Source organism: Lepus europaeus, chromosome 2 (assembly GCF_033115175.1).
Source record: "Lepus europaeus isolate LE1 chromosome 2, mLepTim1.pri, whole genome shotgun sequence".
Classification (NCBI taxonomy): Eukaryota; Metazoa; Chordata; class Mammalia; order Lagomorpha; family Leporidae; genus Lepus; species Lepus europaeus.
The window spans coordinates 54,455,102-54,470,194 of record NC_084828.1 but is presented as its reverse complement, the minus strand read 5'-3'; the positions used below and the strand labels follow the sequence as shown (position 1 = coordinate 54,470,194).

At 38.6% G+C, this 15,093-nt stretch overlaps 1 protein-coding gene across 7 annotated transcripts in view; it reads right to left on the bottom strand.

The window, feature by feature from the left end:
• COL8A1 (collagen type VIII alpha 1 chain) overlaps positions 1 to 15,093 on the bottom strand; it is a 603,924-nt gene that overhangs the window by 189,256 nt on the left and 399,575 nt on the right. For 4 of the 7 annotated variants that reach the window (XM_062206860.1, XM_062206870.1, XM_062206878.1 and 1 more), the window contains exon 2: positions 5,927 to 5,975. The exons of the other annotated variants lie outside the window; for them this stretch is intronic. In XM_062206860.1, the coding sequence (XP_062062844.1) occupies positions 5,927 to 5,975 (49 nt within the window). The remainder of the gene's footprint in view (positions 1 to 5,926; positions 5,976 to 15,093) is intronic. 7 annotated transcript variants of the gene reach the window in all.

Sequence of the window (15,093 nt, the reverse complement as noted above, 5' to 3'; positions counted from 1 at the left end):
TCTAGTATAGCACCTCAATTCTCTTTGTTCATTCACTAATGTTTTTAAATAAGTGCAAATAACAACTGGGCAGTGGAAAATAACCATGGGAACAAATGATGGAAACAAATGATGACTGCTTAAGAAAAAGATCCTTAGGTTTCCTACCTATCCCAGCTGAGTCAGGCAGAATGGAATCTCCCTCACTTTCCTTTCCCCTGTGCTTGGCCAGCTTCTTAGTGTCCCTCATCTATGTCCTTCCTTGTGAAGTCCAGAGAAGAATACTCTGAGGGTATTCTTTGAAGCCCTCTTGAATATTCAAGCATGCTATAAGATGCATGTGATATTTCTCCAAATCACACTCAGTGCTGGTTCTGTCATGGGATGTGCAATTGCTGAAGGCCTTCAGGGCTATGGAATGAATACTGACAGAGTCATGCCATGACAAGCATCAGGGAGAGCTAGAGGAACTAGAGTAAAGGAACAAGCCAGATGAAGCCAAAGGGCTGAGAGTAGATTTGGCTCGAGTTCAGCTTGGGCTGGCAAGGGAGAGGAGGACCAATGAAGCTCTGCTCTTCCTCTTCAGGACAGAACTGTACATTGACTCCTCTCTTAATGCTACTAGTACTGGACTTGAGTCAGAACACTTGTAACATTCCTGAAACTAATGATCTTCCTTCTGTTTTTATTTAAAATAAAAAAATCCCTATGTAAATTTTATTATGCATTTTGGTTATAAGCTACTGCAAATGCTTTGTGGAAAAAAGGAGATGAGTATAACTGTCCAAGCTACTCATTTTTTTTTTTTTTTCTCTGTTAAGGACAGAATGTCGTATCAGATATCCTTTCTTGAACCAGAAAATTATGGTTGCTATTGAATTATAATATCCTCATTAATCACTTAGGGAATCCCTAAAACTCCCAGAAGCTCCTAGAATTCACAGAAAGGGCTGGCTGAGGACAGGAGGTTACCTAAGTTTTCCCTGGATATTGAACTTGGATCTTTATGTCTATTCCAAGATTTAAAAAATACAAGCAACCAAGACATTTTATTTAAACTCACTGAATTGTTCATATTACTACTTTATGCAGGGCCAGTAGTCTAAAATGGGGTCACAACGTAGATCTTTTAAATTCAAGAGTTCAAAATACTGTCTCCTGGCTATGTCTTCGTTCTTCCTAACACTGAAATTCTCTGAGTAAAACAAAATTCTGTAAGAATTTTCTTTCCAATAAGGCAATTCTAAAATTCTGGGATGGGCTCCTTCTCTCTAGAAGCTTTTTGCCTAATACTGTGTGTACTATAAGCTTATTTTTTGGATTAAAGGTGTTAAAGATGCCCAAAGGCTAACCAATCAATTTGTTTCTATGTCAGTGCCATCTATTTTCTTTTGGAAGCTCAGTGACTACAGAGGAGTTCTTTTGGCTTTCTAGCATAAACTTGTACAGACTTTGAACTTAAAGAACTTGCAGCTTCTGGCTGTAAACTTGTCTTCTACTTAGAAACTACAACATCAAACCATAAGTGAGATAATTCAGCTTTTAGCAAATCTGCAAATGATTTATTTGAAGAATACAGAAGTGAATAACAGAGGAGTATGTGAAATAGAAAGATGGTGTGGGAGTAATAAAATAAATGAAGACACAAGGCTTTTCAAAAGGTTACATGAGGAAACGAAGACATTAAACGTCACGTTATTTTAGAAGACAAAATTACAAGGTACATGATATGCTAGTGCATTTCTCGATTATAGTAAGGCTTTCCAGGCAATAAGAAGACTTGTATGGCTATTATCCAGTGATTACTGAATCAGGGATATTATACAGAAAATAATATGTAGAGTTCCAAAGTCAGTTTCTTTGTGCCACATTTCTCTGCCCTCAATCTCACTGTAGTTATTTCCTCTGAGAAACAGCCACTATAGCTTTCTAGAATTCTCTTCCACAAATTTCAAGTGAGAAAATTAAAATAATTAAAAAATGAAGTCATGAAATTGGATGACAATATGATGAAACATCCACTCACTTCTTAATTGTGTCATACCAGCTTGAAAGGCAGATGACAGCCCTGAAGTGTGAACCACACTCTTACATGAACATTCATCAGCTTACCTTTATACTGTTTAAAAATTTACAACATAAAAACAATGGAAGGTGGTCAATGGACACATTTCAAGAGGTCTAGAAATAATTTTAGAGAAAACAATATCTGCCACTATCCGTATGTTTACTGAAATACCACAAGTTAAGTTTAAATGTCATATAATCCAAGGATTCTAAAATTGCTTCATTAATGGATGCATGTTGTTGACAGGACAAAATACACAGAGAGGAACTTTGTTCTTTGGTTGCTATGGAGCTTGTTGTTTGTTCTTATTTGGTGAGGTGGGTGCCAGATATATTTAACTCTATTAATAGGACAGAAAATTAAGGAGGTTAAAATCTACAAAAGGGATGCGATGAGCCCACTAACAGTCATTAATAACGGGACAGGTAACTGCAGTAGTGGTGTGTGTTGAAAGGTGCTAAAAATCTCATCCAGTTTCTTTGCCCCAATCTTTATCAGATCCTAGAAACCTCAACTGATTTAACACTTTAGTTATTTCTGTTTTGTATGTAAAACAGACTAGGTCAGAGTCCCAAGCACTCAGTTAATTTTCAGCTTCTTGATAATCGGATAGAGCTATATAATTTAATAAGTACAAGCACTGATTTTTAATAATAGGCATTTTCAGGACATCCTTTGGCAAGGGGGAATACAGAAGGACAACAGAGAATTAAAAATTCTTGCCGGCACCACGGCTCACTGGGCTAATCCTCCGCCTTGCAGCGCCGGCACACCAAGTTCTAGTCCCGGTTGGGGCACTGGATTCTGTCCCGGTTGCCCCTCTTCCAGGCCAGCTCTCTGCTGTGGCTAGGGAGTGCAGTGGAGGATGGCCCAAGTCCTTGGGCCCTGCACCCCATGGGAGACCAGGAGGAGTACCTGGCTCCTGCCATCGGATCAGTACGGTGCGCTGGCTGCAGTGCGCCGGCCGCGGTGGCCATTGGAGGGTGAACCAATGGCAAAGGAAGACCTTTCTCTCTGTCTCTCTCTCTCACTGTCCACTCTGCCTGTCAAAAAAAAAAAAAATTCTTAATTACTCACAGAATCTTTATTTATTTATTTTTTGACAGGCAGAGTGGATAGTGAGTGAGAGAGAGAGACAGAGAGAAAGGTCTTCCTTTGCCGTTGGTTCACCCTCCAATGGCCGCTGTGGCCGGCTCACCGCGCTGATCTGAAGCCAGGAGCCAGGTGCTTATCCTGGTCTCCCATGTGGGTGCAGGGCCCAAGGACCTGGGCCATGCTCCCCTGCCTTCCCGGGCCATAGCAGAGAGCTGGCCTGGAGGAGGGGCAACCGGGATAGAATCCAGCGCCCCAACCGAGACTAGAACCCGGTGTGCCGGCGCCGCAAGGCGGAGGATTAGCCTGTTAAGCCACGGCGCTGGCCCCACAGAATCTATATGGAAAAATTCAAAACAGTATAAAAAGTAAAAGAATGAGTGAACAATATATATATATATAACAACTCTTCTACTTTCTGAAGTCTAAAGGTGTCATTACTGCTTGGAGTTTTTGCCAAAGTGTGTTCTCAATCAAATTATCCCAGCAAAGTTAAACCTGCTTCTCTGTGTAAGACATTTTGGTTTTACCAGATTTATCTTATTTGCACTGTGAACCTTCAAGAGTACTGACAGCTATTTTTCTTAAATTTAGTTAACTGTTGGTAGCATATCCCACAGGTCTGTACTTCCCAGAGTAACCCTGATGGGCATGGTGGCAGGTTTTCAAAAGCTGCATTTCTCACTCTCATCCTTCCTGTTTTGGGGACTGAGTTCTAGAACATAAAAAGCTAACTTCTGTTTTACAATTAAAAATGGGCATGATTCATTTTATTCATTGTTAAATCACAACCCAGGTTGCCCACATGTTAGATATTTAATATGTATTAAAGAAATGGATAGTTTTTGAAAAAGTGTCACATTAGTTTTTTTGCTGGTGAATCTGATCACCCACAGTACTGGTTGTTATAAAACAACACACTGATAGAAAATGCAAAGTAGACCTCAAGATCGAAATAGGGAATAAGAAGAGAAAAAGGTTACAATTCAAAGTCGAAGCTGATTGGAATAGTTGATATATTAAAAAGATGAGTACAGGCTGCACTTCTAAATCTAATTACAGTGACCAATGTGTCTTGTTTGGAGGAGAACACATTTAAAAAATCAGATAATGACTGGCATGAGGCATGAGAGCTCTCAGAGATTAACAGAAACAAACTGGATTATAAAACCTATCAGGTTATCAAGCATTTTGCAAGGGTCATATATTAACATTTTAGATAATAACCTTAGAATGAAGAAAGGGAATTCATCGACATGTCATATAACAGCAAAGGATTTCTAAGTTATAATGGTTTGTCCTGCATAAATTTAATCAACGACAGAGAAAGACTAAGGGGTATTAAGCCAACTCTTAACTCTCAAACTAGGTCTAAGATATGATCTACTGTAAATTAATATGGTTTTGTTTTAAAGGCACTCCTTTTCTGTAAGTTTTGTTAGCATAAATCAAATTTTTTGAAAAATAATTTTAAAATAATTTAAAAATATCTTCATTTTAAAAATAATTTTCAAAATTATAAACAGCTGAAGCAATGATTACTTCAATAATCTTTGCATTCTGTTTCAAGGACTATCAGAACCATAGAAGCAATGAACTTGAGAGTGAGAATGTTTTAAAATATTATTTTACAAATAAATAGAAAATATTCCATGTTCATGATTGGAAGAATTAATGTTATTAAAATGTCCATACTACCAAAAGTAATATACAGATTCAATGCCTAACATGTTGGTGTCTAGAAGAAATTATACCATGTAATTCCTACTTTGGGAAAGGCATGATGTTGGGAGGAGGGATTTTTGCTTTTGGTTGCTTGCTACTCAAATGTCTAGTTCTATAGAAAAAGAATCATTCCACCAAGGAAAAAATAATAATACTTATGATCTATTTACTTTTGCAGAGTTGTGGCAAACACAGAAATAATTCTTTCTTTAAAGAACCCAGAGCCACCGTGGAAGCTCTTTGCTGTTACAGTGGGTCTCCTTTGTCCCTGTCAGGCTTACTTTAGAGGCCTCAATCTTCTATTATTATGGACCACAAACCCTAGTACCATCTTTGGCCATTGAATACTGGGTTTGTACTTATGAAATTGCATATTTTTCTTTCTTCTATTAATTGTTTAACTATGCTTTAAAAATATTTTGACGACTTAAACTATGATTCAAAAGAAAACCTCTTAGATGATATAGAAGACTTCACTCAGCATGCATAGCAACAGTTTTAGGAATACCAGAATTACAACAAATACAGTCAGAAGTTACTGCTCTAAACTTAGTTCTATTCTCTGAATTAAGTCCAACTCTTTAATAAAATTAAATATAACAACTCTTCTACTTTCTGAAGTCCAAAAATAAAGTAATACTGGTGAAAACAGTTATAAAGAGGCAGGTTTTTTCAATTGTGTTTTTTGAAACGTAAAAATGAGGGTACTTCAAAAGTTCATGGAAAAATGAATTGAAAGATAAACTCATTTTGGAGCAAAAAAATATTTGAAGTCCATGCCCAGATTTTTCCATAATATGTGTTTCCATGAACTTTTTGAGGATGTGTCATTGCATGAATTTTAATTACTCTACATCAAAATAAATTTATCTTTTGATTTCATTTTCTATGAAACTTTTGAAATATTTAGTTATATGCTTTTCTCTTATCTGCTCTTCTCTCCCTCTCCTTTTCTTGCCTTCCAGACAGAGTACACTACTAAGGTCAATATTGTAGGAAAACAGATTGAGAAATCACCACAATGATAGTTTATATCATTTGATATAAATAGTATTACTTTACCGAATGGAAAATTCCATGAAAGAAATGTCACTCCAATCAGATGACTTACCTAAAAGTAAGAGAGACAGAAAAAAAGTGAGAACTTGGCACTAAATGCAACCCTTGATATACTATATTTTAAAACATATGGTAGATATCTTAACAACTGATAGATAATACAAGACAAATAGAAACTATACCATATTGGGAACCACTAATTCCTTAGGAAAGGAAACGGTAAACATGGTGCGAAAGCAATGTTGTGAAAGTGGTATTTACTTTCAAATCATTTATGCTTGAAGAGCTCAGTTTTTGAAAATATGGACACATAGGCATGGAGAGGCGGCAGCTAAACTGTGGCAGTATACGCGTGCCACCTTCTTTCCTCAGATCTCTGGTTACTGTTTTAAAAAGAGACTGTCAAAGCTGCAAAATTCCAAATATCTTCATCTCCTATGACTCAAGAAAAAGGTGCCAGTGTATCAAGTGCTACTGTAATTTCCTCTGTTGATTTTCTTTCCCTTTAACACTTAGATGTTTTCACTGTTTGCTTTTTTATTTTCCCAAGTGAACACTGATGTTCGTGAAAGGTGCCAGATTAACAACCTGAGGAAATTAAGAGCTTACTCTATCAAGAGAAAAGGCTCAGTGTAGTGGAGGTGATGAAAGTTTCCCCTACACTGTGCTTGCCTATGTATGTTCGCTCTGACCCACAGTCACCTTAGCTCTCCAGTTTTCATGGCCCATTAATGTTGTGGACTGCTAAGGCTGCTAACAGGGGCAGACAATCCAATTCCTGCTTATTGTGATACCATTGCTATTACTACTATTGAAATCTCAAACTCTTTCAGTAAAATATGTGGAAATTTATGTCAGCTGCCATTTTGTTTCAGGACAACGGGAAAGTAAATTAAAGATGGGTTTTATATTATTGGTAATATTGTAGGTTTGGCTAAAATCTATTAATTTCTTAAAATGGGCAAAGCTTTGAGCGGTCAAGTTGAAACGGGCTTCACTAAATTTAGTCACCTGCATTCAATTTGAATTCTCATTCAAGAACGTTCTAATATTTAAAGGGCATAGATTTTTATTTTTCCTGCTGCTACCACTGAAGACCAGTCAATTTTATGATTTCTTAACAACTATTTTAAAGACTTGGTAGATGTTGAGGCTAAAACTATTACATATGAATCAAAAAGTCAGTGTGAAACAGAGAAAAATACCTCTCTTCTCTCTCTTTTTTTTTTTTAAAGATGTATTTTATTTATTTGACAGGCAGAGTTATAGAGAGAGGTAAAGAGAGAGAGAGAGGTCTTCCATCTACTGGTTCACTCCCCAGATAGCCGCAACAGCCGGAGCTGTGCGGATCCGAAGCCAGGAGCTAGGAGCTTCTTCTGGGTCTCCCACGTGGGTACAGGGGCCCAAGAACTTGGGCCATCTTCTACTGCTTTCCCAGGCCAAAGCAGAGAGCTGGATTGGAAGAGCAGCTGGGACTAGAACCAGCGCCCATATGGGATGCCAGCGCTTCAGGCCAGGGCGTTAACCCACTGCGCCACAGTGCCGCTCCCCCCCCCCCCACCCCTTTCTAAATTTATAGAATGATCTGAGCACTTTGAAATCATTGATTAATCCCTCAGTCCAGGCATCTATGAAATCACTTCGCTTCAACTAGTCAATTACTCAACAACTAGTACTGCTGACACTATGCCAATTCTCCATGGAAAGCACCAGAGCCACAGCAAGACATTAATCTTCTTCACCCAGAGTTTAATGATATGGAAGGATCATCATATGAATTCCGCAGTTGTACCCTGTCTTTGCCATTGTCCTTCTTTTCATCAAAGTCCAAACTTTCTGCAGCTAGAGAAGATTTCCATCTTGACATGACCAGCATTTCCTGGGTTTTCTAGTATTTACAGAAATGAAAATTTCAGGATACCAATGGCTATACAAACACATATTAACACTTAGATGAAAGGTGCCCTGGTTGCATCTCATATGGAAATCTTGTTAAATTTTAGTTTGGGACCTTTGGCTGCTTTTTTCTTTGCCAGGGTTAGGCTTTATCAAGCAAGTCCTTATGGTGGTAGAATATTTGGCACTAACTCAAGTCTATGCTATTGCTGGCAGGGGAGCTAATTGAGAAGGAGGGGTGGAGCAGTTAGTTACCTTTATCAGGAATAACCTTAATGTTATGGAAAGGTTCCTTCCTCCCCACTGTTTAAGCAGCTTTACTGAAAGACTTAAACCCAGATGTGAGAGAAGAGATTATCTCCAAGAGCAGCAACAGTATATCTTAGTATAAACATCAGGAAGGTAGAAATGTTAGGCAAACTTAGTAGAAGCTATTATGTGTGTATGTCATGAAGAAGGCTGTGTTGGGGAAACCATCTCCAACCCCTAATGTCCATGGAGTCCTCAATTTCCCAAACTGCAAGAAAATTAGAACATAACCACTTAAGAAAACTAACAGTCACATGCTATACAGTGACCAATGTTGAGAGACTAAGAGAATAAGCTTGTGCACAGTTACCAAGATTGCTGTCTCTACTCCCTTTGTGGCTAGTTCTTACCAACTCCCTGTTGCCATCAAAAGGCTAACATACATTCTCAATGATAGATAACATGTCTGTTCTATTCCATAATTCACAACAGTGGCAGTCAAAGCCACAAGGCTTGATATACCTTTACAACACTCTAGTTTCCGTCACTAAAGCACTTGTCTGATTTAACACACTTTGGAATTTGGCATTGAATTGCAGTTAGAGTTAAATTTGTGTGAATTCTGGGCCAATTCTGGGCCACAGGAACCTGACTATGGGTTTTTTTCCCTCTCTTTTTCATTGCATATGGGATCTCTTTCTGATTTCTCCTCATTAGAATTTTGCATATTCCATGATTGCCTTTTCTCATTATATTATCTGCTTTTTCCCATGATATATGTACAAGTATGGATTTCTAGAATTTGATATTTTACACAAAATGGATTAGCATAACAGGGCAAATCAGTTTTGTGGACATGTTACTAAAATTCTCTACATAGTTTTCTGGTTAAATGAAAATTCAGGAGAGATATTTTCATCTCAGTGAATCAAAGATAAAAAGGGTAATTATGAGATACTCAAATCAATGATTCTCATGGTCATGAAGAGAAATACAAAAAGCAACAAAGGGAATTGGAGCAGAAAATGACAGGTGATTTTTCCTTTTCTTCCAGTTTTAAACATCTGCCAATAGGTTTATCAATGCCAACGACACAGAAACATAGCAAGTCTGAGAAAATTATAGGCTTGAGATGGTATATATGTCATGCGGAAAATAACCAGCTTAGGCACTAAGAAAACCAGTAAACACTGAAAGAGTTATGAAGATGCACATGTTCACGTTTTGGATAAAGAGTACATATATAAAGCTAGACCAAAAAAAGATACTTTAAAATAATTTTTTATCCTTCCCCATACACATTAAAGACAGGTCAATTAGGGATGGGATGGCCCAGTGCATTAAGCCATTGCTTGTGACACTGCTATCACATACTGTAATGCCAGTTTGGGTTTTGGCTGCTTAATTTCTGATCCAGCTCCCTACTTATGTACTTGGAAAGGAAGTGGAAACTGGCCCAAGTACTTGGACCTCTGCAACACCGTGGAAGATCAGGATGGAGTTCCTGGCTTATGGCTATGGTCTGGCTATTGCAGCCATTTGGGAAGTGCACCAGCACATGGAAGATCTCCCCAACCTCACCCCTGTTGCTTTGCCTAAATAAATAAATAAATAAATAAGAAAATCTTTTTCTTTTTTAATAAAAATGATAGTTCAATTTAAAAAGCTTATAGTGGTTAAGTAATCACTTAGCTCAAGACAGTGCATGGTTTTACCCATCAAGAATGCTGTTTACTTTGGCTGACATGCTGCAATCACTAATTTGATTATCTGATTCAAAACAGAGTCCAGAACATTTGTTCTTAACTTTAATTTCTTCAGTAGCAATTTCTAGGAGTCTCATTCTAAGGGTTGCGTGCAACTCAAGTTGTATGGGAAGAAAAGATATTAAACAACATAGATTTTTATCATCCCAAAGCTGAGTTTAAATAATACAAAATAAAAGAGTAAAACTAAAACTCTGGAATTTGAATGACAGTCTTCATGACTAAAGAGAGTAGATACTTTTTTTTTCAAAAAAAAAAAAACAGGAGTCTTTGCAGTAGAAAATTATAGATGATCACCTCATTGAAAGAGGTGAAAGGTAGGCCTCAAATTTGTCCAACTGTGCTAAGTAGTTATGATAATTATTGGGAAAGAAGAAACAAAGGTGCTGGAAAAATATTCATAAGAATTACAAAAATATTCTAGTCATATAGAAATTTGGAGGTTATTTAGGGAAATGAAATATACAAAGGAAATAATTTAAAGACAACAAAAACAAAATTTTAGAAAGAGCAAATATCAGATGTGGGGGGTGGGACATTAGTATTCGAAGGTTATCTTAGCAAGAACAGTACAACTAGGGTCATTTTTCCAGATACCCCCTAATATACCTGCATCCCACAACGACTACAACAAATTTCACCCAGGAAGCTATGGCTAAGGGGTTTCTGGCCTAATGTCTGAAGGGAATTTAGCATCTTGCTTGCCTTTTTTTTTTTTTTTTTTAAATAAAACTTCAATTCTACTTCCTACCAAATTGCTTTTCTCCTTTCTATCATTCCCCATTCTTTTTCTTGTATATATGGGTTCAAAGAGCAGTGGTGGAGGTGGGGATGAATGGGACACAGCTGGCCTGTGGCAGAGGGGCTGTATGTAGGAAGCAGCTGCATTTTGGAGAAAAGGAGAACAAAGGATTGGGATCTTCAAAGACAAAGAAGGCTTTTCCTGCATTCTCTACTCCTTTTAGTCTTTCCCCTTCCTGGGTAATGAAAGAAATTTCACAATACACACACTTTCTGAATTCACAAGAACCTTCTTTTCCTCGTACTTAAGTATGTTTATTATGACTCCTAACATTTTGCATATATCTTATAATTAAAATTTTCTCCTAAGACAAAGTTTTATAAATTTTCCTTAAAACAAATATTTCTGGTTATATTTTATACCATAAAATTTATAGGAAAAAAATATATATTTAGAATGATGAGAATTAGTTTGTTAAAATGTTACTCTTTGAGAATTTTGTTTTTTTTACACCACACATTTCCTAAATGAGTGGTTCTTAAATTTGGGGGTGGTGGGAAAAGCTTCATAAGAATCCCCAGGAATGTGGGATGCTATTAATATCACATTCCTGAGCCACATCCCATAATTGTAGATAGAGGATAAAGCCCTGGAATCTACATTTTTACTAAGAACCCAAGGGGATTCTTACACACAGACAATGGGACCTTGAGAGGGGCTTCCCTTTGAGATCCCAACCTAAACTGAGGCCCCTAGCCTCCCACCTTAACTTCTTTTGGGGCCAGTGCTGTAGCACAGCAGGTTAAGCTGCTCCCTGCAACACTGGCATCCCATGTGAGCACTGGTTCCAGCCCTGCCTGCCCCACTTCCGATCCAACTCCCTGCTAAAGTGCCTGGGAAATGGGAAGATGGCCCAAGTACTTGGGCCTCTGTACCCAGAGGGAGACCCAAATGGAGATCCTGGCTCCAGCCTGGTCCAGCCCCAGTTGTTGCAGTCATTTGGGGAGCTAACCAGCAGATGGAAGATCTCTCTCACTCTCTGTGTCTCTGTCTCTCCCTCTCTCTCTGTAACTCTGACTTTCAAATAAATAAATAAATCTTAAAAAAAAAAAAAACTTCTCTAAGAAAGTCTGCTTCCTAGCAATAATAATTAAGTAGTCACCTGTAATTCACACTGATTATTGAACCAAAAAGACATAGCAAGCAATCTGAGAAAAAAAGAATACCTTCAGCAACAAAATTTCAACAATTCAAGGTACTAATAGCCACACAAACACAGGAAAGAAAGGGATGTGCCGTGGTTATGAAGTCCACTTCCTTGAATAAGATGAGATTTAGTATTATGTATGAGTTGGGTTTTCTATTCATGAGACTGAATCTTTACTGGCTGTCTGGTTATGTCCTGTAAATGCCTTCAGACATTAGATTATGTGGTCACATGTTGAGGATACAAATCATCTTAAGAGAAATGGACATTTTCCTTACAAAAATTCTGAGTACATAAATTAAAGACATTTGTGAGGCAGTGGAAATGTACTTGGTGTTAAGGGATCAGCATTCCAATCCCATTCTGACACATTAGCTAACTGAACTGGATCAGTGGTATCCCATCTAAAATGGGTATAGGTTACAACTGCTTCACAGGGTTGCTTTGAGGTTTAAAGGAAACCCTACATGTGAAAGCATATACACTTGCTACAGTTTTTTAAAAATATTATTTTATTTGTTTGAAACACAGAGTTACAGAGAGAGAGAGGTAGAGACACACAGAGAAAAGAGGTCTTCCATCTGCTGGCTCATTCCCCAAATGGCAGTAATGGCCAGAGTTGAGCCAATTCAAAGCTTGGAACCAGGAGCTTCTTCCAGGTCTCCCACGTGTGTGCAGGGGCCCAAGGACTTGGGCCATACTCCACTACCCTCCCAGGTGCATTAGCAGGGAGCTGGACTGGAAGAGGAGCAGCTGGGACATGAACCAGTGGCTGTCTGGGATGCTGGCACTGCAGGCTGGGACTTTAATCCACTGCACCACCAGCCCCTACTTTTTTGTGTGTGTGTGAATTTGTTAAACTGAGGCTGACAGGCAGAAGAACCATTTAGAGGAAGAAAACATTGAGAGTTGAGTTCAAAGCACATAGTAGGTGCTCTGGAAGTGTTTAATGTACTAAGCTGAGGCAGATATCAAGTTGATTTGACTGAGTCAATACATATTTACCTGTACTAACCTTCTTTATTCTCTCCACATGGTCATTGGTACAAAGTCCACTTATGGCTTCATAAACATGGGCTTAAAACAAAACTGCTTCTAATCAGATTTGGCAAGAAAAGGAGGGAAACATAGGGTGAGGTAAGTGTGAGGCAACAGTGGTGAATAACAGGGATGGCAGTACCTCAGGACATGAGTCACACAGACACCGAGCGCTACACAGCTAGAGATAATTCGCAGGTAAATGCTGAACGAGCCATTACGTCATTCCTCCTCTGGCCTTTCTTCATCAATCATGTCGCCTGGGCTCTGATGCAACCCAGCAAGAATGTCTGATTTGCAGACAGCAGAGAGCCTCAGAACACATACATATTCGTCAGAGAAAGCAACATGAACCCAAACTGAAGTCTCTGGTATTTCCTTTTGTTTAAATCATGCTTTACAGGGCAAGTCTTACAAGTAAGATGTGTAAGCACAGAGGAAGCTATCTGGTCTGAACGCCTAAAGGAACAGGCTTCACCATTCTGGACAATTCACTTTAGTCTACAGGCCCTAGTTCCAATTTCATCATGAAAAATTCAGGCCACAGGAGTGGGGATTTTGGATGGCAGTGAAGATGTTGCTTGAGGTGTCCACATCTTTATTGGAGTTTCTGGGTTTGAGTCCTGGTTCCACTCCTGATTCCAGCTTCTTATTGATGCACACCCTGGGAGGCATCAGGTCATGGCTCAAGTACTTGAGTCCCTGCCATGCATGTAGATGACTTAGACTATGTTCTCAGTTCCTGGCTTTGGCCTGACGCAATCCTTGCCATTGTGGGCATCTGAGAAGTGAACCAGCAGACAAGAGCTCTTTCTCTTTATACATCTGCGTCTGTCTCTTGGCCCTCTCCCCCAACAAGTAAACAATTAATTTTAAAAGTTAAAATGGGAGGGTGGTGCTGTGGCGTAGCAGTTAAAGCTTCCTCATGCAGTGTCAGCATTCCACATGGGCACCGGTTCAAAGTCCTGGCTGCTCCACTTCCAATCCAGCCCTCTGCTATGGCCTAGGAAAGCAGTGGAAGATGGCCCAAGTCCTTGGGCCCCTGCATGCACATGGAAGAAGCACCAGGCTCCTGGCTACGGATTAGCCCAGTTCCAGCCATTGCGGCCATTTGGGGAGTGAACCAACGGATGGAAGATCTCTCTCTCTGTCTCTGTAACTCTGCCTTTCAAATAAATAAAATCTTAAGAAAATAAAAAAGAAAGAAAGAAATTAAAATGGGAACAGGTATCTTGCCTAGTTAAGATGCCCATATTCCCAAATCAGTATTTGGGTTCAATTTATAGCTCTGGCTCCTGATTCTAACTTCCTGACAATGCACACCCTTGAAGCCAGTGGTGATGGCTCGAGTCATTGAGTTCCTGCCACCCATGTGGGACATCCAGATTGTATTCTTGGTGCCTGTCTTTGGCCCTGGCCTAGCCCTAGCTATTTCAGGCATTTGGGGAATAAACCAGAGACAGAGTTTCCCCGGTTTCTCTGTGCTTCCCAAATAAAAGTTTAAAAATGGCTAAAATGTTAGCCATCTCTTTTATAAGGTCTAAAGATTAAATTGTGTGTCCTACAGATTCCTTCATAATAGAATTAGTTTCCTACCTTGAAGAGAATAGAGAAATGAAAGAACAAGTTGGGCTTAGAATAGAGAAATGAGGGAGCAAGTGCTAGATCGCTTGCTGACATTAGCAATATCACATGAATACTTAGCAAACAGTTTCAACCATTAGATAACAACTTAAGAAAACATTTACCAGAAGGTCCAATGCCTTCTATAAATTTTAAGAATCATGTATTTGAAAACACCTCTTAAATATCTAACATGGTGGTAAATTAAAAAAATCAGGCCTATCATATCCACACGTGGGAAGTTAAGCATTCAATTATACAAATCAGGCACAAAATCAGCCTTAATTTTTCTCAGCTATCTAAAATTTTATGCTACTCCTATCCTATGAATTAGTAGAAGACTGTACAGCTATGTACAGTCATGTAAAAGCAAGCCAAAAGTGGCAGGCTGGAACTGGTGATTCTAGAAAATGTAAAAGTATACACTTGAGATTACAGGGATCCTCTAGCCTGAACCATAGAAGCTTAAAAGCAAATGCTCCTCAGATACAACATATTAACACCTTTTTCTATTGTGGGAATGTTTTGAACAAGGATCTACAAGAGAATTAAAATAAAGAATTCATAATAATGCAAAACTTATAAGGAATACTCTAACCCTAACTCTAAACCAAATTCAGGGTCAGCCAGTATGTGATTTACTCACAAG